General features: G+C 48.4%; 1 protein-coding gene across 2 annotated transcripts in view; it reads left to right on the top strand.

Annotated features, from left to right (window-relative positions):
* Positions 1-21,751, top strand: part of Lrig1 (leucine rich repeats and immunoglobulin like domains 1) — a 100,751-nt gene that overhangs the window by 73,575 nt on the left and 5,425 nt on the right. For both annotated transcript variants that reach the window (XM_060383825.1, XM_021631950.2), the window contains 9 exons: positions 476-619; positions 2,096-2,239; positions 3,623-3,766; positions 6,019-6,162; positions 8,333-8,413; positions 11,690-11,761; positions 12,571-12,642; positions 15,429-15,592; positions 20,274-20,594. In XM_060383825.1, the coding sequence (XP_060239808.1) occupies positions 476-619; positions 2,096-2,239; positions 3,623-3,766; positions 6,019-6,162; positions 8,333-8,413; positions 11,690-11,761; positions 12,571-12,642; positions 15,429-15,592; positions 20,274-20,594 (1,286 nt within the window). The remainder of the gene's footprint in view (positions 1-475; positions 620-2,095; positions 2,240-3,622; positions 3,767-6,018; positions 6,163-8,332; positions 8,414-11,689; positions 11,762-12,570; positions 12,643-15,428; positions 15,593-20,273; positions 20,595-21,751) is intronic.

Below are 21,751 nucleotides of genomic sequence, written 5' to 3'. Positions count from 1 at the left end.
TCTTGAAGTTGTTACAATTACTTAAATGAATGGCTTGTACATCTTGATGATGTAAGTCATACATTCAGACCCACTTCAGGATTAAAAAGTGTAAAACCCTCAGACCTTGTCTCCCAATTTTTTTTTTTTTCTAGTGGGTGGTGAGGAAGGAATCCTGTAGGTTCTCTTGGGCCAGGCCTTGTGTTTTGCTGGAGTGGGTAAGGTGTAAGCACAGTGTGTTTTGTGCTGAAGCAAGGCCTGCCCAGCATCTTCTCTCCAGCAGACATTCCGGCTACCATCATGCCCTGGTACCAGGTTCCCTGTCTTCAAGTCAGGTTGAGCTTGAAAGCCTCGGGATGGTATCAGAGTCAGTGGAGGTCTGTTCATCTGCGCGTGTCTCAGCAGGCTTCCTAGCAGGACCCAGCTGGGTCTGGTGCTCTAGGGCGTAAGGGAGGCCTCCTACTGCCACCACATTTTCTCTCCTGAATCATTCCAGCAACTTGGCGAGTAACCGCATCAGCAGCCTGGAGTCTGGAGCATTTGATGGTCTGTCACGGTCACTGCTGACTCTTCGTCTGAGCAAAAACAGGATCACCCAGCTTCCTGTGAAAGCATTCAAGCTACCCAGGCTGACACAACTGTGAGTACAGAAACCTGCACTTTAATTAAGTTAGCCAAACTTTATGGGGGCCAAATTTCCCCAAGGACCCTGTACCAATCGCCACCCCTTCTTCACCCCCCTTGGTAAAACTCTGTATAAACTATCATTTATGACCCTACCGCAACACCTAATAAAAGCAAATTAGGAGCTGGGTCTGGTGCCGCAGGCTGCCTCAGATGGCCGAGGAAAAGACCCACATGTTTTCATGCCTGTCCTCCCTGACACTGTGCTTCTGAAATGCAGTCCCTGCCTCTCTGCTGATGGCTCTCGCATGCTCTCTCTCTCTCTGAACTCCTGAATCTCTGCCTCAACCTCCCAAGTGCTGGGATTACAGGCTTGCACCACCACTCCTACCCAGTTGGTTTCCCATCTCAGAGGCTTCAGTGATGTTTAAGAGGTAGAGGCTGTCTGTACCTTGAACACGAAGGTACCTGACCCTTCTGGAGTAGTCTGGTGTGAAGTTAACTGACCAGTTAGCCACCTCTTCATTTCTTGTGTTTTTTGAAGGCTAACAAGTTTAGTTTTGTATAAAAGGATTTATGTGTCTTTCCAGTTATCCTAAAATGACACAGGGCGCTAGAAAACATGTGTTGACTACAGTTTTTCAACTCTGTTTTCCTGTGTCTTCCTTTTAGCAGAAGAGTATATTTCAGGAAAATAAGCTGAATTCACAATTTGGTTTACACAGAATAAAGCAGTTGCAGGTCAGGCTGGCGCAGGGTGGACTGTGCCCTGTCCTCACGCTTCCATGCTTCATTTCCCCTGGGTGCTGGAGCTTGGCTTTGCTCTGTTCAGTCTAAGAAGTTGAAGAAGCTGTGTGTGAAGCAGGGTCATGAGACACTGCAGAAATATTTGGGGGAAAACCAAGGGCTTTCTAATTAGCGCTGTGTTTTCCCACCTTCCCCAGAGTTGCTAATGGGATCCAGCTGACCCAGATTCCTGCTATCTCTTGGTCAGTGAAGGTTGTTCTGACTAGGTGCCAAGTGTGTATGTGTCCCACCCCCACTTCTCCGTAAGTGGCCACTTCTCTCCATTGCACGGAGTCTTTCAGATGCCCCGAGTGGAAGGCTTGCTGCTAGGTTGATATCCAGTGGTTAGGATTCTCTTGGGCTGAAGCATCTGGTATGGATTTCTGTTGCTGAGCTAAGAGACACCTCAGCTAAGGAATGTACCTCCTGAGTCATGTCCAGGGTCCGCTTTAGAATCATGAATGGTGACTGTTCTCAGGGAAGAAATGTGGGTGCTTATGCTCCCATGGTACGGGGGTGGTACGGAGCCAGTGAGGCAACGTTCACTGCACTTCTCTTACTACATTGCCCATGCTGTTGGCAGTGCCAGTGTGCCCGCCGAGATGTGCCCTTGCTTCCCCTAAGGCTCCTTCTCCATGGTTTCCCTTTGACTCAGAATGGTGCAGGCTACATGGGATGCTCTGACCCGATGGCTTGATCTCCACAGAGACCTGAATCGGAATCGGATTCGGCTGATTGAGGGCCTCACGTTCCAGGGGCTTGATAGCTTAGAGGTGCTGAAGCTTCAACGGAACAACATCAGCAAGCTGACAGATGGCGCCTTCTGGGGGCTGTCTAAGATGCACGTGCTGTAAGTGTGGGCGTCCCTCCTGGGCTCTGGGAGGGCATGGGCTCTTTGGAGCAAGCATGTACTCACACATTCATTCAGCTGAGTACTGGGAATGGTGGCCACACAGGCCCAATCCCCCACCCTTTGAGCCTTTTTCTGCACAATGGACAAAACCCCAGGTTGTTTTCCTTGCAAGCTAGAAGGAGGTTTCAGTGGACACTTGGTCAGCTGGAGAACTGGAGGGAGATGGATTGCAACAGTGTGCTGGGCCTGCTCTCCACCCCCACTTCCTCCACGAACCTCAGTCTACAGTGATTCCCTCTCCACATCCTCTCCACTCCCACACCTCATCGGAAGTCCCTTCTTTCCTCATGCTGGGCCAGTGGTCTTTCTTGATGTGCAGGTGGGCCAGAATGCATAGTTCATAGTTCATCTTGGGAGATTTATTCCCGTCTTGTGAGCTAATCAAGACACTTGAGTGCAGATGTGCAGCATTTATCAGGGGAGTTTCCAGCCAGATGTGTGTAACAGCAGAGCTGCCTGCTGCCAGAATAATGAAAAAAGAACAGCAGAGGAGCAATTACCGATCTTCTGATTTTAAACCTCTACAGTTATTTCAGTCAAAAGTAGCAAATCTGCATAGTCAGGCAGTACAGAGAAAGCGGTGTTGCATGGCCCTCATCCTCAGTTGTTTTCCACGAGGCAGTCAGTTCTCATCATGTCTTTGGTTCTCTAGTTTTCATGTTTGCCAGTGTCTCCTTCCAGGTGGACACAACTGTGCCGCTGCCTTTACCTGTGTCCATCAGTGGTTCACCTGGCCACATCCCTTACTCCCTGCTTCCCATGCGAATTACATTACAACCTGTACATCGGCTGTTATTTTTGTAGCTGAAACCAAGGCCAGAAGCCTAGGCCCACAGCTACCATTGTTTTGCCCAGACTCATCATCAGAAGCACCTAGCGCTGGCTACCCATTCCCGTACATACCCACTCCGTAAGGCATGCGCAGGAGGAGCCTGTTGGAGCTTTCCATTTCTGATTAGCTGGATATTGGCTTCCTATGTTCTTTTTGGAATCTGAAGTCTAAATAATCACTTGCTGAGTTCTCAGAAGAAAACTTTTATCTGCCACTTGCCTTTTATGTTGAGTAAGTCTGTACAAATGAGGGTAGTGTGGTTCTTAGGATTTTTTTTTTTTAAATATACTAAGAGCTCAGTTTGAGCAGTAGGAGAAAGTCAGACAAAAGGAAGTTCTTACTGCTTAAATTTCCTCTCTCATGCTGAACGAGGAGCAAAATGTGCATACTTCTCTCTGCTGGTACCTTCTCTGCACCACTTCCGACAGCCTGGCCTCCTGTGGACTGTGATGAGGACAGCCTCTTGATCCTATGTGTCGTCTCTGCAGGCACCTGGAGTACAACAGCCTGGTGGAGGTGAACAGTGGCTCCCTCTACGGCCTCACAGCCCTGCACCAGCTGCACCTCAGCAACAACTCCATCTCTCGAATCCAGCGCGATGGCTGGAGCTTTTGCCAGAAGCTGCACGAGTTGTAAGTCTGGGGCAGAGTGGTCAGTGACAGTACCTAGGGAAGCCCCTAGAGCTCAGGGAACCACAGACCCAACTCACCCCACAAATGAGGAGGCAGCCCAGAGGTGGGAAGGCTGCCAGTCTGCTCAGGAAGGAAGTCACACGGAGCCACCGTCCCCCAGGTCTTAGGCTTGGAGCCAGTAATGAAGGAGCAGGGGTGCCAGGGAACAGAAGCCTAGATGCTGTTACCACAGCACTTTTGAGTGACAGTGGTTCACATGCATTTCTGGAGTGAAAAAGTTACATTTGAGTAGGACAGTGAAACCAGACGGTGGTGACATGCTGACGGTGGATGGATTTGTTTACCCTTGGGGATGCCACCGTTGTTTCCTCAGACAGTTCCTCAGGACACTGGGTCCTTCCTGCCCTGTCTGCATCCCAGTGTCTGATGGAAGGAGTGGATGTATGGAGATGCAGAGTCCCTTAGGTCCTTTGAGAAGTTTGTAGACAAGGCTCCCAGGTTGTACCCTTGCTTCTGAGGCTTCATGACAGCCTTCTGTGACTGGAGGCATGGCCTGGGTCTCCCCTCACAGCAGACACACTTACTTGCATTGGCAGAGCCAAAGGCTCAGCAGACATCTCTAGCCCCTTTGTCTCCGCCCCTTGTCTGGGAGTTCTTTTAGTTTAATAGATGCCGTGTAGTCCATTAGGTTTATTTTTGAGATGCTCAGAAGGTTTTCTCTTTTTGTTTATCTTGTCTGCCTAGGCTTGGGTTCAGGAAAAGACTGATGCACCAAAGCAGGTGATTGATAGGAATGCCCACCTTAATCAGCCTCTCTTGTATTTATCTGTTCACTTCCCCAGGCAGAAATTGAGACACTTGAGCCTGATGCTGACTCTTGCAGCCTGTTCTTCTCTGGTCGTCTCTACCCTGACGATAGCAGCCTCAGTGCACACCTCTCAGAGCTCACAGCTGAGCTAGCCCGTCTTTTGTCAAAGGCCATAGCCCTGCCTCTTGCTCTGTACCCATTTCGCTTAGATTCTGTGTTAGTGTTTATTCTCTGGGTTTAGATTTTTGCTACCTAGAGATGCCACTGTTGACCACTGCCCATGGCACTGGGGGGCTCTGTGGCTTTCTGTTGGGGCTAGGAGTTGTACCTTGTAAGTGTTCAGTCTAGTTCACCAGTAAGGACAGTCCTCTGGAACACAGCAGAAATATGTGAGCCCCTGGAGTTAAGGCTGTATGGAAAGGTAAAACTCCCAGGCAGCCCCTGAGTTCCCTCTCTCCTTCCTGCCTGTGATATGACACTGTCACGCCCTTTAGAGAAAGGGAAGGTTCACTGGGGTATACTAGACTAGTCCTAGCTGTTTGCTCTGTATTAGAAACCTCAGAGCCAGATGTAGGATTGCTTTCCAGTGTGTTCTTGCCCTCCCTTTCAGCTGCATGCTATAATTGCAGGTTAGGGTGTAATTTTTGTCTCTTGCCAGGTCTTTGCAACTGATAGACACTAGACACTATGACTATTTCTCTAAGAGGGGCAGAATATTGTTCACTGCCACCTTAAAAACTGCATTAATCTTCAATTCATTTATTTTTCTTTTTGGTTGTCCCAGCTCAAAATTAACATTTCTAACTGTAGATGTCACACGCAGATCAGTGTAGGACAGCACCTGCAGCAGTGCTGGGAAGAGGGTTTGATTCTAACAGAGGCAAATGCATCCTTTGGCGCATGGTCCCTGCTGAGGGGTGTAAGGGTCACAGCTCCGGCCTTCAGTGTCAGGGTCTTAACCTGCTAAGATAGGTGGCCCTGCTGTGGCTGTCCCAGGCAGTAGCTCGTGGTGCCCTCTGCTGGCCAATACAGGGAGTATAGCTGTGGCTTCCTTGCTTAGTGCAGAACCAGGTTCTGTTCAGTGTGTCAGCCTCTGCCAAGATGGGTCTTCCCTTGCTTAAGCCAAGACCAGCAATGGAGGGGCTCGGAGCCTTGAGATTTGGATTGTATGATAGGTGTCTACAGTGTGTATAAGCAGTAGTCCTCAGTGTTGTGGCACTGGTTTCATGACCTGCATAATTGTAAATGTTATCAGACTAGATGAATGTTGACCTGATGGGTTTCTGTGTGCTTGGCTACATATACTCAGGATTACTGTAGACATGCTTAAGTATCCCCCTACCAGTGAGACCAGGCCAGTTGTAGTGTGACTGCTAAAGAGAAGACAGAATAGGGCATCCATATAGCTCAGTGGTGATGTTTGTCTTCCTCTTCTCTTTCTCAGGATTCTGTCCTTCAACAACCTCACACGGCTGGATGAGGAGAGCCTGGCTGAGTTGAGTGGCCTCAGTGTCCTGCGCCTCAGCCACAATGCCATCAGCCACATTGCTGAAGGCGCATTCAAGGGACTCAAGAATCTGCGAGTCTTGTAAGGATTTGCTTCTGAGGGTGACAGAATGAAGGGGTCCCCAGGTGGGAGAGCAGATCGCCTCTTGCTGGCTTCTACTCAGAACTGGACCCTAAGCTGGGTTGCTCTGGGAACCTGGGCTTGAGCTTCTATAGCATCAAGCAAAAACTAACTGTTGAGCAGAAAAATCTTTTCTTTCCCATGATGGTGCCTATAGGGGGATAGGGACTCTTTAAAAATCACGGTTATCAGTAATTCTCAGTCCATGTGGCAGGGTCGGGTGGGTGGACCTGGAAAAGCCCATCTACACAGGATCTCTGCAGCGGTGTTCGGACAGTCCTGTGAGCCTCTTCTCCAGCCTTCGGCCTGTGACTTCTCATTTGGTTTTCTTGAGAGGGTAGGGTGGTGGTTTTCTTCACTGGTGTTTAAAGACAGGGTCTTTAAACATACCCTGAGGCTGGCCTTGAACTTGTGCCTATCTTTTTACCTCAAGTGGGTGCCTTCAGGGCTGGTTGTAAGTTTTGAGAATTTTTTTCTCCTGTTGCTATATATCCAACCTAGGGCTTTGTGCCTAATAGGCAAGTTCTTTTCCATTGAGCCACAACCCCAGTCCTGACTGGCTTTTAAATCCTATGTAATTTTTTTCAAGTCAGTACCATGGCCAACTTTCCTGCTATTTGAAGCTCTTTAGTGGACCTGGTATCCAAGGGAGATAGAAATGAGGGGTCCTGTGTCCTTGTTTGTGCTGCATTAGGGAGTGGTATGATAAAGAGGAAGTGAGAATGTCATGTCCTTTAAGGCATCCAGTTGGGTGAGGCTCTAGAAATTGCTTAGGGTGCTTTTCTGGGACTTTTCATACTTTTTAGTTGTGAACGTTAGGCAGCTTCCAGCAGCACTCAGACTAAAACCCCCAGGAAGACATAGAGTCTTCAGTAGATAGTGGTAGCAGCTCAGCGCCCTCCTTCTCCAGCATGGTCTTCTGCTGGGGAGCACACCTGTCGTTGTGCCTCTGGGAGGCCTCTGTACTTGCACCTGGCAGAGAGGTCTTTGGGAGTGAGTCACTGCTGGGGAGTGTGAACGATCTAATGCCAAACTCTTCAAGCCAGGGTCAGCTTGTAAGACCTTGCAAGGCTGGAACAGAAAGGCCAGAAACATTCAGGCTGAGCAGGCCAGAAAGAGGGGGGGGGGGGGCTTTGGCAGGCAAGTCCTGAAGCAGGAAGACAGGCACACAGGGCCACAGCCTAGGCCCTGCTGTACTCAGTCTGGAGATGACAGGGTGGGACTCCTTGAAAGGAGAGGTCCCTTCCAGCAGCACATTCTCTTTTTTGCTTCATGCTGGAAAGTGAAGGTCACAGCAAGCGTTGTGTGCTTTCGCCCCAGCTCCACTCCCAGCTGGCAGTGACTTTCCAGCTTCTTTCCGGAGCCAAGAGCTGCATCCCTCTCTGTTCTTGGCTGTATCTGGAAGAACTCTGGAAAAGGATGTGCAGGGCCATGGCCCAGTGAAAATCTGGAAAGATCAAATGTAAGAGTAGGGGTCTGGCTGCCAGGTGTGTGTGGCTGGGCACCACGACCTGTTCTTGGAAGCTCAGGGAGGAAGCTGAAGCACTGACCTTATCCAAATGGCCTGGGGCTGAGGAGTTGGCCTCGGTTTTCCTGTCCTGGCAAGTGGGTCACAAGACTGACTCAGCACCCAGATGTCTGTTCTGGCTCAGAGTCCAGTGTGCTACGTAGGCCTCATGAGGAAGGAGCAGTGTGCTGGCCCCAGCCTTACAGGCCAGCCTTTAGGAACAGCAGGGCAGAGTCACTGGTTGCCATCCTTTTCTTGCACATGCCTTCCACAACAGAGAGAGGACTGTGGTTAATACAAGAACAGACAGGAACTATTAGGACTCTTTTGGGACAGAGGTCTTCTTCGTGGAGGAAACCTGGCTCCCTCTGGTGCTGTCCCTACTGTTTCCCTCCGTGAAGCCAGCCAAAGTGTTTGATGAGTGTGCTAGCTTTGTTGGAAGCAGAAACAAGGTCACACAGCATAATATTTAGGCCCATAGTGTTCATGGCAATACATGGTGCTGGGCCCTCTGGGCCAGACCTGGATGCTTTGGGTCTTCTGGTGAAAGCCTGGGTGTGGGGCTGGTCTCCCTTCATGGTAAAAGCTCAAGATAGAGGGTGAACTTTCCTTCTGTCTTCTTAGGGACCTGGACCATAATGAGATCTCGGGTACAATTGAAGATACCAGTGGTGCCTTTATGGGGCTCGACAACCTCAGCAAACTGTGAGTATTCCTGAGTGTGCAATTCTTCAGGCTGTGGTACACAGTCCTGGGCCCATGGAGGACTGCAGGAGGCCTTCTGTTGTGAGCAGAGAAGAGGCTGAGGGATACACAGCAGCTCATAGGCCTTCTACAGTCTCTGTGCTGCCAGTGTGTGGTGGTCCTCGGGGCTGCTAGTCTTGGTCTTCTTCACAGCTTCTCTGAGAACACACAAATGTTTTGTCCTCTGCACGGAGGGGTTTTGCCGCCTTCCTCAATTTCTAGAAAAGGTGTGAAATATCTTTGAGTAACTTGATGGTTTTAAGGCTCTTGTCAGTATTTTTGTTGTTAATTCTAATCTCAAGTAGAAGCATCCATTACCAAGAGCACTAGTAATAGCTACTTTGAATTCAGTTTGGAGAGTCTTCACCTTGCCCTCTTAGAATTTGCCAGTTGATGTGGTAGGCACACATCTGTGTGAGGTGCCTGCTGATCTCATGAGGGCAGGCTCCATTATGCAACCTTTAGAGCTCAGGAGACACAAGTGAAGGGACTGAGCCCCTTTGCACGTGGCAAGTGGCAGGCTCAGATTCATACACCTGGATATGGAACTAGTATACCTGCTCCTTCGCCCAAGTTTCAGAATGTTCTGGAGTTTTGCTGCTGGTGGCCTGCCCACAGCCAGCTTGTGAGGGAGGGGCAGGTTTTGGACCTAATAGAAGTACTTAATGAGACCCTCGAGTGACTTGTATAGGAGAAGCAGTGCAATGCTGCGCCCCCAACCCTGCCCTCATCCCCAGTCCACCTCTGACATTGCTCAGGACGGGGGGAGGGTTCTGTGTAGGACACACATGGAAGGAAATATGTGGAGTGTACAGAAGTAGAGCCTTGGCTTCCTGCCTGGTCGGGCAGTCCACACTGCAAGGAAGGCTTGTCCATGGCTTCACGTGCCATGGCTACTTCCAAGAACGTGAGTACAAGGCCTACCACGACACGTTCCCCACTCTGCACACACCATGGTGCCTTAGCCATGGTGTTTTAGCCTTTGAAGTAGCCTTTGAGAGCCCTTGGCTGGGTGGCCAGATGTTAAGAGGGTTTAAGAAGTGACATCTGAGTCCTTACCCGGGAGGTCAGGCTGCCTTCCTTTCCCCACAGCACCCTTCCAGCCCAGGAAGCTATCAGCTGGCTTCACTGTCCCACCCTGCAGCACCCCCAGACGTCTGCTGAAGGAGACAGGGCCTACTGCAGCCTATCAGCAGAATGACTGGCACCGTGTAATAGAGAATTTGAGAATTTGTTTTATTGCTGTTGTCACCATTAGAAATAACAGCCTGCCCTCACTGTAAAAGAGGTCAATGTGACTAATAGTTAATGGCTGAAATGAGGCACAGCTTTTCCTAGATCTCGTTTATGGGAGATTTCACTAAACAGCTCAGTTTGTTTTTACTGGGACCCGGAGCACATGGTGCCCTGGCGTGTGAGGATCTGAGTAAGTGTAGGAGAAGGCAGACCAGCAGACACACTTGGGGTTCAGCGTCCCATGAGCTGTTATTTGCTGCTAGTTTTGTGGCTAACGAGCCAAAGTGAACATGACCACTGGGTTTCTGGGCATTTGGTTTATTTAAAGTAAGAAATCCAGGCTGTGAGTTGTGGAAGTGCTTTCAGGATGAGATTATTTTTTTTGTCCACCCAAATTGCCTATGAAAGAAAAAGGAGATGGAGGGGGTCACTGGCCTGTTTGTCCTTCATCCTACAAAGGCAGGTAATAGGAGGCTTTGTCTAAAGGCTGACCTGACTGCTTGGACTTCCAGGGCAGGAATCTGTTTTTAATGAACAGGACTTTGGAAGCCTCATGGTATGGTTTGGTGATGCCCTTGGGAGCAGGTGGAACTGGTACCCCTGTCTGTGTTCCTTGCCCTGTTGAAGGCTGTTCTGGGATATGAGGCAGTGGTCCTATAGGCCAGCCCTGTTTTCACCCTGTGCTGTTCCTTCAGAGCCTTTACAGTCAGCTTGAAGCTGAGGCCATATGGTGGGTGATGAGTAGGCCATGGTGCAGCTTCAGTTCTCCAGGCATCACCTTCGTTAGTTTCCCACAGCAGCAGGCTGGCCCCTGTCTTCGCTAGTGGGTCTCAGTCTCACAGAGGTGGAAGGCAGCCTCTAGTCCAGATCTTATCCCTGGTTCTTGCTGGGATCCTCAACAAGAAATTCCTCTCTTGGGAAGAGGTGAGCCAGACTAGCATTGTTCAGAGGCTTTCTCCTCTGCCCAGTTGTCCACTGCTGCCTGGACTTGCCAATTCTGACATTTCCCAGGTATCTGGCCTGCTTAGCATGCCTGTTGGAAAACATTAAAATTGAGGGGGCGGAGCTGATGAGAAGCATCACTTTTGTTTGTCCTAACAGACACATTTCTGCATTGAGTCAGCGTGTGCCTTTGCTACGCTTCATCACAGTCCTCAGCAAAGAAAGGAACATTCTAGGGTCTCCCTTGCATGGGAGCTCTGAGCATCATGCTCAGTGGACAGCCTTTCCTGCGTGTATAACTGAATACTCACTGCTAAGGACAGGGTTAAAACTGCAAAAGTCCTGTCCCATGCTCGAAGGCTTACTGGTACAGACTTTTGTTACCATGAAGGTTGACTGTGATACCCCAGGTATCTGGGATTTAATGAACGTCTGGTCTACTGCATGTAAATTCTGAGCTCTTGCTCAGGAAGCCATAGTGCAGAGCCTCTTCTCCGGGTCCTGAGAGCCAGGGTAAATACCATGAAAGCTGCATCCTGGCCACTGTAGGGCATGACAGATGGAAAGAGTTATGGGGTCATCTTGATGGATACCCATCTTCGTGTTCTTAGTGTGGCACATAGAAGTGGATGGTAGATTTTAGTCCCAGTTCACACTGCCTTCTTACTCTGCTTCCTCTCACTAAAACACTAACAGGCCAATTTTTCCTGCAAGGCCACTACCTTAACAAGGTCACTTCCCCCTTGGGTGGTCCCAGGACAGACAGCATGGCCTAGCCACAGTGATTTTTGCTTGACACTACACCCTCTTGAGACTGGGTGGAACATGCAATTCCAGCCTTTCATCACCATGAAACTGTAGTAGAGCTAGAGGTATTTCATTTCAGAGTAGGATGGCCTGTGTACTCAGGCCCTTTAACTTCATTACAGGTCAGCACTGCACCTGCCTCTCTCAGACGCTTGTCAGGTAGCAACTGCCCTAATTGTGTGTTTTCTTCTTCCTCATGCTCCTTGGTCCCCTGTCCTACCTACCCTGGGCCTGGATGGTTGGAAACTACAGAACTCTGTTTGGAAACAAGATCAAATCTGTGGCTAAGAGAGCATTCTCAGGGCTGGAAGGCCTGGAACACCTGTAAGTACCCTGCCAGACCCTGCCCATAACAGGCCTGCTAAACATGGCTGCGAGGGAAGTCTGCAAGCAATTTAATCACTTCTCTGTAAACCGAGAAACAGGCTGTTTGCAAACACCATCTGCTTCCTTCTCATCATAAGTCAGCTTCAATTCTGCCCTTTACTTTGCCTGTGCCAGGGACACTCAGAGCACACAGTCTACTGGTGTGCTCCCAATGAATGCAGTTAGGGTTTGGACAAATACCTTCCTCCCACGTGCTGGGCTACAGCACTCCGCAGCAGACTCCTTCAAGGCTCCCCGAGCTCTCGCCGCTCCAAACAGATGCCTTATCCTGGCAGAGCCAGGCAACACCCCTCCCACGTTAGGAGCTCAGGCATTCCTAGTACATGCTAGGAGCTTTTCTACTGGAGTGCTTGCCTATGGGACATTGGAACCAAGTAGACCGCACTAGTCTTGAGATGTTTACACTGTTGTTGGGAGCAGATGCCTCTAGTACCTGACTCCTAAGTTTTATTCTTTTTTGAATCAAGGTAAGCCTTTATTCTGCTGGGTAAAAAATTTCCCCCAGATTTCCACCTAGCTTCAAGGCTACTTTTATGGTTGGCTTGGCTCCCAAGTCATTCTGTGCGTTTGCATCAACATGATTGCTGAGAGCCACCCACAATGGATCTGGCACCTGGGGTATGGCTAGCACCTGTGGGTCATCTGTGAATCAAGGCTGGCCTGGAAAATCCCTGAGTGTCCTCACTTGGCTACACACTTGAGACGTGCCCATGATTTTATGCACAAATTATTATGTTCTGTTTCAGGAACCTTGGAGATAATGCAATCAGGTCTGTCCAGTTTGATGCCTTTGCAAAGATGAAGAACCTTAAAGAGCTGTGAGTACCCAGGAATCCATGGCCTGACTGGCCTGACTGACAGGAGACTTTGAGAATAAGCAAGACCTGTGATTGCATTGTGCTCACTTTATGTAATAACTATGATCATATATAGGTTAGATATAAGTTGTCTTGAAAAGAAAAATGCCTCATGGGGCTTAACTCTGGATGGGGGTGGCAAATTCTTTCTGAAATGCTGACATAGTGAACATTTTGGACTTTTTGGGTCATAGGGCCTGGGTCATGAGAACTCAAATGTGTGATTACAGCAGACAGCAGCAATAATACACAAATGGGCACAGCTGTGTGCTGCTAAATCTATACCAACAGAAACAGACGGTGGCCTGCAGGCCAGAGTCTGCTAAGTGCTCTTCTGATATGTAAGACAAAGTCTCTCTATAAATGGGAGCATCATCTTTTAAGTAGACTAGTTTTGATTCTTTAGGTTTGACTTTGTCTTTGAGAGGGGTTTCCTGAAGGAGTCTGTTAGGCTGACGAGATGTCTGTGGCTTGATTCTGGAGGCCCAGCTTGGGTCTCTTGCGTGGTCTCCCTTTAGCTGTTGTATGTTCTCAAAGCATGACTGGCCTTGGGCAGTCTTCTGATGACAGAAAGAGGTTCACTTTTTCTTCTCCATCACATCGCAGCAGTTACTCTATTTCTTTAGTGAGGCTTTGAGTAAGTTTCCATAAGCAATGGCTAGAGACGCACCTTGAGTTGTTGGAATGGTGAAAATGCACACCGTAAGCCAGTGGAGAACTGCACTGGTTGGAGGCACAAGCCACATAAAACACTGCCCATTAGTGGTGGCCGAGGAGTTCTGCCTGAGTGAAGAAAAGACTGGAATCTGCAGGGCCGAGGTACCCCATGGTGCCACCAGCCAGCCAGCCTGGCCTTTGCCTTTTCGCCATGGATCTAGTGTTGACCAGGATCTAGTGTTCTCCCTGGGGTCTGGCGCCTGTTGTTCCCTGTGTTCTCCATACCTCATACTCACCACGGAGGAAAACCTTCCCATTTCTGGTGCCCATGGTTTTGCTGTGTCTAGCCTGGCCTCTTCCCTGAGGTGAGCTTCACTGGAGACCTTATTGCTAAACTCAGCAGATATGCCGAATGTGGTACAATGCCTGGTTCTCTCGGTATACGTCTGCTCAAAGGTTGAAGTGAGATTCATTTCCCCAGTTTTTCATATGGCTAAAATTTCAATATATCCCTGCCCAGTCTCCCAGCAATGCAGTGGCGTCGTTCCCTAGGCCCTTTCCTGTCTGTTTTGCTCTGCCACACACAAGTGTCCTTTTGATGAGGACGTGGGGGAGTGGTTCTGACAGTAGAACCCCTTCTGGCCCTTCACTTGACCTGACACAGCTAGCCCACCACACGGGGCTCATTCCTGCGACACTTGCCTCCGTGTGCGGTGTAAGAATCACACCCGTGTGCTTTCTCATGGGTAGTGTGAATGGCCTTCTGCCACCACAGTAGCTCAACAGGACAGCCCTCAGGCACCTCTCAGCAGAATGCTATCTGCCCCTCAAATGAAAATGTAAAACCTCATAATGGTACTGCTGTCTAAGAGGGACCGATCCCTGTTTTCATGCTTTGAGATAAATTAGTTGAGTTTTGGGAAAGGTTATTTTCTGAAGTGATTTGAAGAGGCTGAAGGGAGGGTGAGGAGGAGGAAGGCGGGGTTTGCTTTGTGCTGTCAGTGTGCGTTAGTGTTCGTCCTTCCCTGCTCTTCAGTAGTTCGACACCTCCATGTTTATTAGAGGTCAGGAGAGAGACAACAGAAAGCTAGTTCATTTGTTGGTGCGGGAGGAGGACGTGCTTGAAATGTCTGAACACACATGTACCCCATTGTCACCGCGTACCACAGGAAGTCCACGAGGGAAGCCCACACATTTGCCTTCCTGTTCTCGTCCCTCACTGGGCGAGTGTCACTCTTTAACCATGACTCCAGGTCTTTCAGGATCAGGGCAGCCAGACTCTGGGTGACTTACCTGAATGACCCTTGGAGAAGGAGCTCAGGTGGCCATTGTGAGCTCTGTTTGGATGGAAGTATAACCTCAGCTGCTGGAAAGTGGAAAGGAAAATGTTCTCTGTTTTGGTTGGAGCCTCACAAAACCAAAGTTGAGTGTTCTCATACCTGCTAGGCTGTAGCAGTTAACTCGCTAGCGCTGTTTCGGAGCCGAATTCTGCCCTCCTCAGTAATGCTGGTGAGAAGGTAGACACAGGCAAGACAAAGGCAGGTGCCGGTGAGGCTTGAATTTACAAATTAAAACATTTACAGTTTTTCCAGATAAAAAGAAAACAGCCTTGCTGGCAAAGGTTTCTTGGGCTTTGTTGCTGAATTTAGATAAAGTCTGTTGGACATTCCACATTACTTCTCAGAATGTAGAGAGCCAGTGGTTGAGTAGACCCTCCTTCACATATGGGCTGTATCCAAGGCCACAACAGGTTAGAAGGCATCCTCGAGGTGACAGGAGCTTTGACTGCCTGAGAATGTGGCTAAAACCACTGCTGCTCTAGGTGTGGTCCTCAGACCAGCATTCTCAGTATCTCTTGGGGGCGTGTTTGACATGCAGCATCTTGGGTTCTACATCTTGGGAAGCCGTACTCCATTGGAATCTGCAGGGAGGTTGCATGAGCTGTTCCTGGTCCCTGGAGGAAGCCATGAGGCAAGGCATTGCGTTTGGAGCTTGACATCCTGGCTCCTAAGCTGACTGGCTGTGATGTTTTCTGAAGAACCCTCCCTTATGGGCACATGTTAACTGTCCACCTCTTGGTTCTCTTTCAGCTACATCAGCAGCGAGAGCTTCCTGTGTGACTGCCAGCTCAAATGGCTGCCCCCATGGCTAGTGAGCAGGATGCTACAGGCCTTTGTGACAGCCGCCTGTGCCCATCCAGAATCACTGAAGGGCCAGAGCATTTTCTCAGTGCTGCCGGAGAGTTTTGTGTGTGGTAAGATTATCTTTGAGATTTTTTTTTTCTTTTTTTTTTTGATGAAGAGCAGAGAGGCCAAGAGGAACTTCTCATTGTGAGATGTGTTTGTGTGACCCTAGTTAATGTAGTCCATGATTACAGATGAGCTGCTGGGTGCAATTTATTTCCCATGGAAACCACATGTATTTACTGTACGGTGCCTCATGCTGTGGTTCTTGGAGTACATGTATTTAATTAGAAGGGAGTAGGTTCAGCTACAAATCTAAATAATTGGTTACAGTGAGATAGTTCTGGTCTTTTCAGAAGGGTTCTGGTGCCCAGGTTTGGCCATGAATTTACACAGTGCATGAGGATGGGGTTTCAATGTGTGTTTCTTTCCAGCTCTAAGAATGAGAGGTTAAACACAGGAAGACCAGGTCTCAGGAGAACAGCCACTGTAGTAAAAATAATTCCTTGATGTTGACTTGCACTCTTTGCTATTTGTCCAAACCACTGAAATGTGCACTGGTGAGAGTCTTCCTTGAGATTGTTAACATAGCTCTCACCATGTCTTTGACCAGGGGTAGGCAGGACCCAGGTTTAGTTATGAAGAACACAGAAAATGCTGAATAGCTGAAACACACACTTGGGCCAGCTCTGGCAGGACTAACGTAGCCTCACAGCCAAGACCCAATCCAGGAATGAGAAGCCTGTTGAGATCTGTTGCTCTGAGCAGGAGTGGGGATGTGTGAGCTTCTGTCAGCAGTTCCCTCTGGCCTCACTGAGCTTCAGAATCTCCTCCTGGACAGTGCTAGTATGACCCCCTCTAGCCGCAGGGGTGTCCTGGGGCCACTTGTTCAACATTTTTTCTTTGGAATGATGCTTGCTGGCGGGGAGACAGGTATCCCCTGATCTGCTCACCCTCCACCTCCCAACACATTAGCTCCCAGGGCAGGCTCTCAGTGCTTTGGCTCCCTGGGTGGAATCCAGTGTTGTGCAGGGTCACTGAAAAGCAGGCCACAGCATGAGGCCAGGTTCACTCCACAGCCATTAACTTGTTGGGCTTTCTGAAGTTAGTCTGTGGCTTCCTCCCTCTGTCCTGCCTAGGTACCATGTAATGGACCAATCAGGTATAATGTTTTAGGCACATTTGCACAAACAAGGTTGGGTATCCAGCAGGCACTAGCCAGATCTTGAGGGTCAGTAATTAGCATTAGACCAACCTCAACATTTTTTGAACTGCCTCAGTTCCAGGTCCCACTCTCCATCTCCAGATCCTTTGAAGGTACCAGTCCAGTTGTATCTTGACTCTGTCTGTTTGAGACAGTTGACATAAATAGGACTATAAAAAGTATAGCTCGCTCCTCCTAGAAGTTGTAACTGAATCCTTGGTTCTTTCTTGGTGGTTGCAGGGGTTTGAATTCAGCCACGCTTGGGGAGCATTCTACCTCTGAGCTACACCCCAGAGCACAGTTTGTACCATGAGCTCACTTAGTGGCAAAATGGCCTCCTGTTGTATGGATATACATTTCATTTATTCATCACCAGATATTGGGCATTAGGTTGCCTTTACTCTTTGGATCTTCTGTGCTGCACTCAGTCGCACAGAGGTTTTGATGTATTTCTTTTGGGTTTATACCTAGCATAGAATTGTTGAATCTGTTAACTGTTTAAGGAATTGCTGTTTTCCCAAAGTGCTTCAGGACTCCATCCACCCACTGGCAATATGTCTGATTTGTATAGTGACACTTGTTCTCACTGTGATGTAGCTGCAGTAGAATGCATCCCTGCATCCCTGCAGAGCTAGCCATCCAAGTAATCTGTCCAGATCTTGTCTCCCTGCTCTTTAGCTGGAACTGCTTTTTTACATTCCAGATAGTAAACGCTAATCATGCAAATGATTTGCCACCATGTCCACTTTGTGAGCTTCTTTCATTTTCTTGACAGCTGACGTGCAAAAGTCCTAGTTACTGGTCTGAGTTCTCACTCGTTTGTGCTGTCAGTGTCATTTTTAAGAACTAAAGCCTCACACAAAGTCATAATGCTTTGCTCCTGTGCTTCCTCCTAAGAAATTTAGAACTTCAGGGACTCCCTTTGTCAAGATTATTTTGACTGTTACATTTGGTGCCCTTAGTTCTTTGACTAATTTTGTAGTAAAAAGGTTTAGGATCTAGGGTCCCTCAGATCATTTCTACTGCCTGCCATTTTCTTATCTGTATATTTTCTACTTTTGTTGTTGAAAAGTGGGCAACAAAAATAAAAATTATGGATCCCTTGGCATCTTGCTATAAAATGTCAGGCAATCTGTTGACTTCTGCAGTAAACTAAGATCTTGGCATTACTGACTAGATTAACCTGGGGTGTACTGCCATCCAGCTGCTCTGCTGCCCTGATCCATGCTGCTACTTGGTAGCTTCTCGTTTACCTGCTTGCTTTTCCTGTTAGTTCTTTCAGTCTTATTTTATAGCTTATACTGTAAAAATGTTACTGTCACTCTTACATAGAAAGAGAGATGCAGTTGAATGTGACAGAAACTGGAATGCCATGTATGGAAATGCTATCAAAGTTTGTATGATTTTTTAATCCAACAGCTGTGCTGATATATTCTGGATTATATATAATATATATATGTATCTTTTTTTAAATTTTTCTTTTGTATGCATGCATGAGGAGGCCAGAGGTCAATCCCTGACGTCATCCTCAGGACCCTGTGTTTTGAGAGGACTCTCTCGCTGGCACCTGGGGCTTACCATTGTACTAGGCTGACCAGCCTTTATTGATATTTTACACTTCCCTGGGTAATTTCCTTTATGATGTTTGTGTTTGGTGTATGGATTTAGTCTTCCCTTGGATACACGATTCTCTACTGGACCCTGTCTTTTTTTTTTTTTAACACTATTCCCTTGACTTTGAAAGGTATTTTTGCTGGACATGGGGATTTTAGTTGATAATTTTGGCGTAAGGACTTTGGATATACATTTGTACTATCTTCTAGCCTGATTTCTGATGAGAAGTCAGTTGCTTGTGCTGCAGAGGCTCTAATATAGTGAGTCGATCCTGGGCTGTTTTGGTATTAATAGGTTGAGCACGGTGCTTCAGAATGTCGCTCTCCAGTTTATTCTACTTGTAGTCACTGAACGTGGGATGCATCTTTTTCAACAGATTTAGTAAGCTTGAGCCCATTTCTCTGAAAATGTTTTCCGTTGTCACGGTGGTCTCTTGTTACCTTTTGATGTGGTGGCACAGGCCTCTACCAGCTGTCAGTCATTGCCTTCTTCTTTTTCACTGTTTGTTTCTCGCGGTAGATAGTCTCCATTGACCTCTCTCAAAATCAGACTCCACCACCAGCTGAGTTCTGCTGTCAGGCCCCTCTAAGTGATTTGTTTTTTTAATTTCATTTATTCTACTTTAAAACTACATTTGGTTCCTTTTTATGTCTCTTTTTTAAGGTATTCATGGTCTTTAGTTATTACATATGATTCCCTTAGTGCTTGGACTATTTTTTTTTTTATAGTAAGATACAAAACTGCCATTTTCTTATCTGTATGTTTCCTACTTTTTTTGTTGAAAGTGGGCAACAAAGAGCACACTGTATGACCAATGTGGGGCTAGATTCCCTGCATCCTGCCCTTCTGGACTGTTGGTAAGGCTGTCTCCTGGGCATGTGCCATCCAGCCTGCTCTGCACAGCACAGCCCTCGGGTTTCTGCTTGTTGTTTTAGGGATTAGCTAACAACTGGATATAAAGATCCTTCCTGAGTCTCCCACCCTTTACCCAGGATTCCTGTAGGTGCTGTGTTTTGCCATCATTTTCTGGTTGTGCAGGTCACAAGACCAGTCACAAGAAATTAGAAACCCTTCAAGCCTTCCCTTGGTGCTTGCATACCTATGTATGCATACCTGTATACCTATGTAGCCTAAATTCTTAGCACTCTACTGAAAGTTTTAATTCCCGTTCCTGGTTTCGTCTTCATCTGATTGTCTTTAAGAGCTGCCTCACCAGCTGCCTGGGTGGTGGGGCTGGGTTGCTCACCAGAACAGCGGAGGAGTTAGACAGTGGTGCTTGACCAGGCCACCAGTTTCTTAGCAATGGGGCTTCTTCTGCCCTGCAGGGCCCCTGCAAGCTTTTGGGGTTGCCAGCTGCTGCCAGACACTAATAGTTATCTGTGGGGCTCCTGAGGAAGCTGGCCCTTACCAGTTGCTAGCTGCTGGGTTTCAAGGAGGACAGAGAACGAGACTTGGATATATGAAACACTGCACTGATCACTTTCTGTACTGAAACGTGGCATTTTTCTTGAATCAAACCATATTGTTATTAAACATAAAGGTTTCCACAAATCTTAAAAATCTTGTATTTGCCAATTTGTGGCATTTTACCTGTGCTAACAGTAGTGTGGGCCTGAGTCCTGCCCTGACCTCAGTCCTTTGGGAATTAGGCCTGTAAGTATGACTGATGGTGCCTGTGGATTTTGTTTAAAGTGGGCCAAGCTGGCATAGTCATAGGAAGGAAACCCTAGGCTGGTTGGATGAGTTTGAAGAGTCAAGGTTTTATTCCTAACCCAGGAGGCAATGCGGCCGAGAGCCATGGCACAGCTCTCCCCCCGTCTGGTGGAACTGACTGCACTGGCACCGTGCCCAGAACTGACCCAGCTCCCTGTTGGCTTGAGAGGTAGCTAGCGTTCACGTCGAGTAGGGTGACTCACAGTTGGTTCTCTCCCCAGATGACTTTCCAAAGCCACAGATCATCACCCAGCCCAAGACAACCATGGCTGTGGTGGGCAAGGACATCCGTTTCACATGCTCCGCTGCCAGCAGCAGCAGCTCCCCAATGACCTTTGCCTGGAAGAAGGACAATGAGGTCCTGGCCAATGCAGACATGGAGAACTTTGCACATGTCCGTGCACAGGATGGCGAGGTGATGGAGTACACCACTATCCTGCACCTCCGGCACGTCACATTTGGCCACGAGGGCCGCTACCAGTGTGTCATCACAAACCACTTTGGCTCCACGTACTCTGACAAGGCCAGGCTCACTGTCAATGGTAAGAAAACGGCACCTGTGCTTCTCAAGCTGAGTCGCACAAACTCCACTCTTGATTGTCCTGAGACACGCTGCTATGAGGTGCATTTCTTTGTACTGTTCCCTAGGTTTGTCCCAGACCAAGTTTCACAGGCTGAATCATCCTTTTTGGTTTTGGATGAATGATTTTTAAAGTCTGGTTATATCAAGTGGCATTGTGGAATTAAGGCAGCTTGGGACCAGAGCATCCCTCTAGAGCAGGGGCTCTCAACCTTCCTAATGCTGCGACCTTTAATACAATTTCTCATGTGGTAGTGACCCCAGCCAGAAAATTATTTTCATTAATACTTCATAACTGTAATTTTCTACTCTTATGAGTCATGATGTAAATATTTTTGGATATAGAAGTTTGCCAAAGGGTTCATGCATCACAGGTTGAGAACTGCTGCTCTAGGGGCTATGGACAGCAGGTGTGGGCTGACAATCCAGTGTGCACGGAGGCTGTGACAAGCCAAGGTCCTCTGGACCACTTTTTGATGTGGCGTGTTGAGGGGTGAGGGCAGCATGAAATAGGTAAGTCTTCCACACCGGGCTGATGAACTGGCTGTGGGTGGCCCAGAGCACCCCCTCCCCCGTGCTCTCAGCTATGCCCAGTACCACAAAATAGATGTTTTGCCACAGCTGGGCAGGCTGTCTGGGCTGGCCTGAGAGAGGCCAGAGTGTTTCTTGGAGACTGAAGTAGCTGTTAGACTCCACCACAGTGGTTTGGACATCAAGTCTGGATACTGCCCAGTGTCAGCACTGATATTAAAGCTACACAAGCTAGTGGACTGCATATCTTTGCTAGGTGTGGCGGGTAATGTGGCCCCACAGGCCCCACCCCCAGTGGGTTTCTCCAAGAGGGGTGAGCGAACCCATTGGTGCCGGCATGCAGCTTTTCCCTAACAGCAGCTGCTCTGCTGCCCAGCTCTCTCCAGATAGCTAATTACAGAAGGTCAGCACCAGACCTCTGCTTTGGGAGGGTCTCTACACAGTAACCTTTGGGGAGGCTTAGGAGGCCTGACCCAGAGTGGGCAGCTCCAGCCTACAGCAGTAGGAGGGCATTTAGAGTGATGGTGCAGCATTGTGCCTGTGATGGGAGAAGCTGGGTGGGAAGGGTGAAGGAACAATGAGCTGAGG

Source organism: Meriones unguiculatus, chromosome 5 (assembly GCF_030254825.1).
Source record: "Meriones unguiculatus strain TT.TT164.6M chromosome 5, Bangor_MerUng_6.1, whole genome shotgun sequence".
Lineage (NCBI taxonomy): Eukaryota > Metazoa > Chordata > Mammalia > Rodentia > Muridae > Meriones > Meriones unguiculatus.
This window is presented reverse-complemented; position numbering and strand designations above follow the sequence as displayed.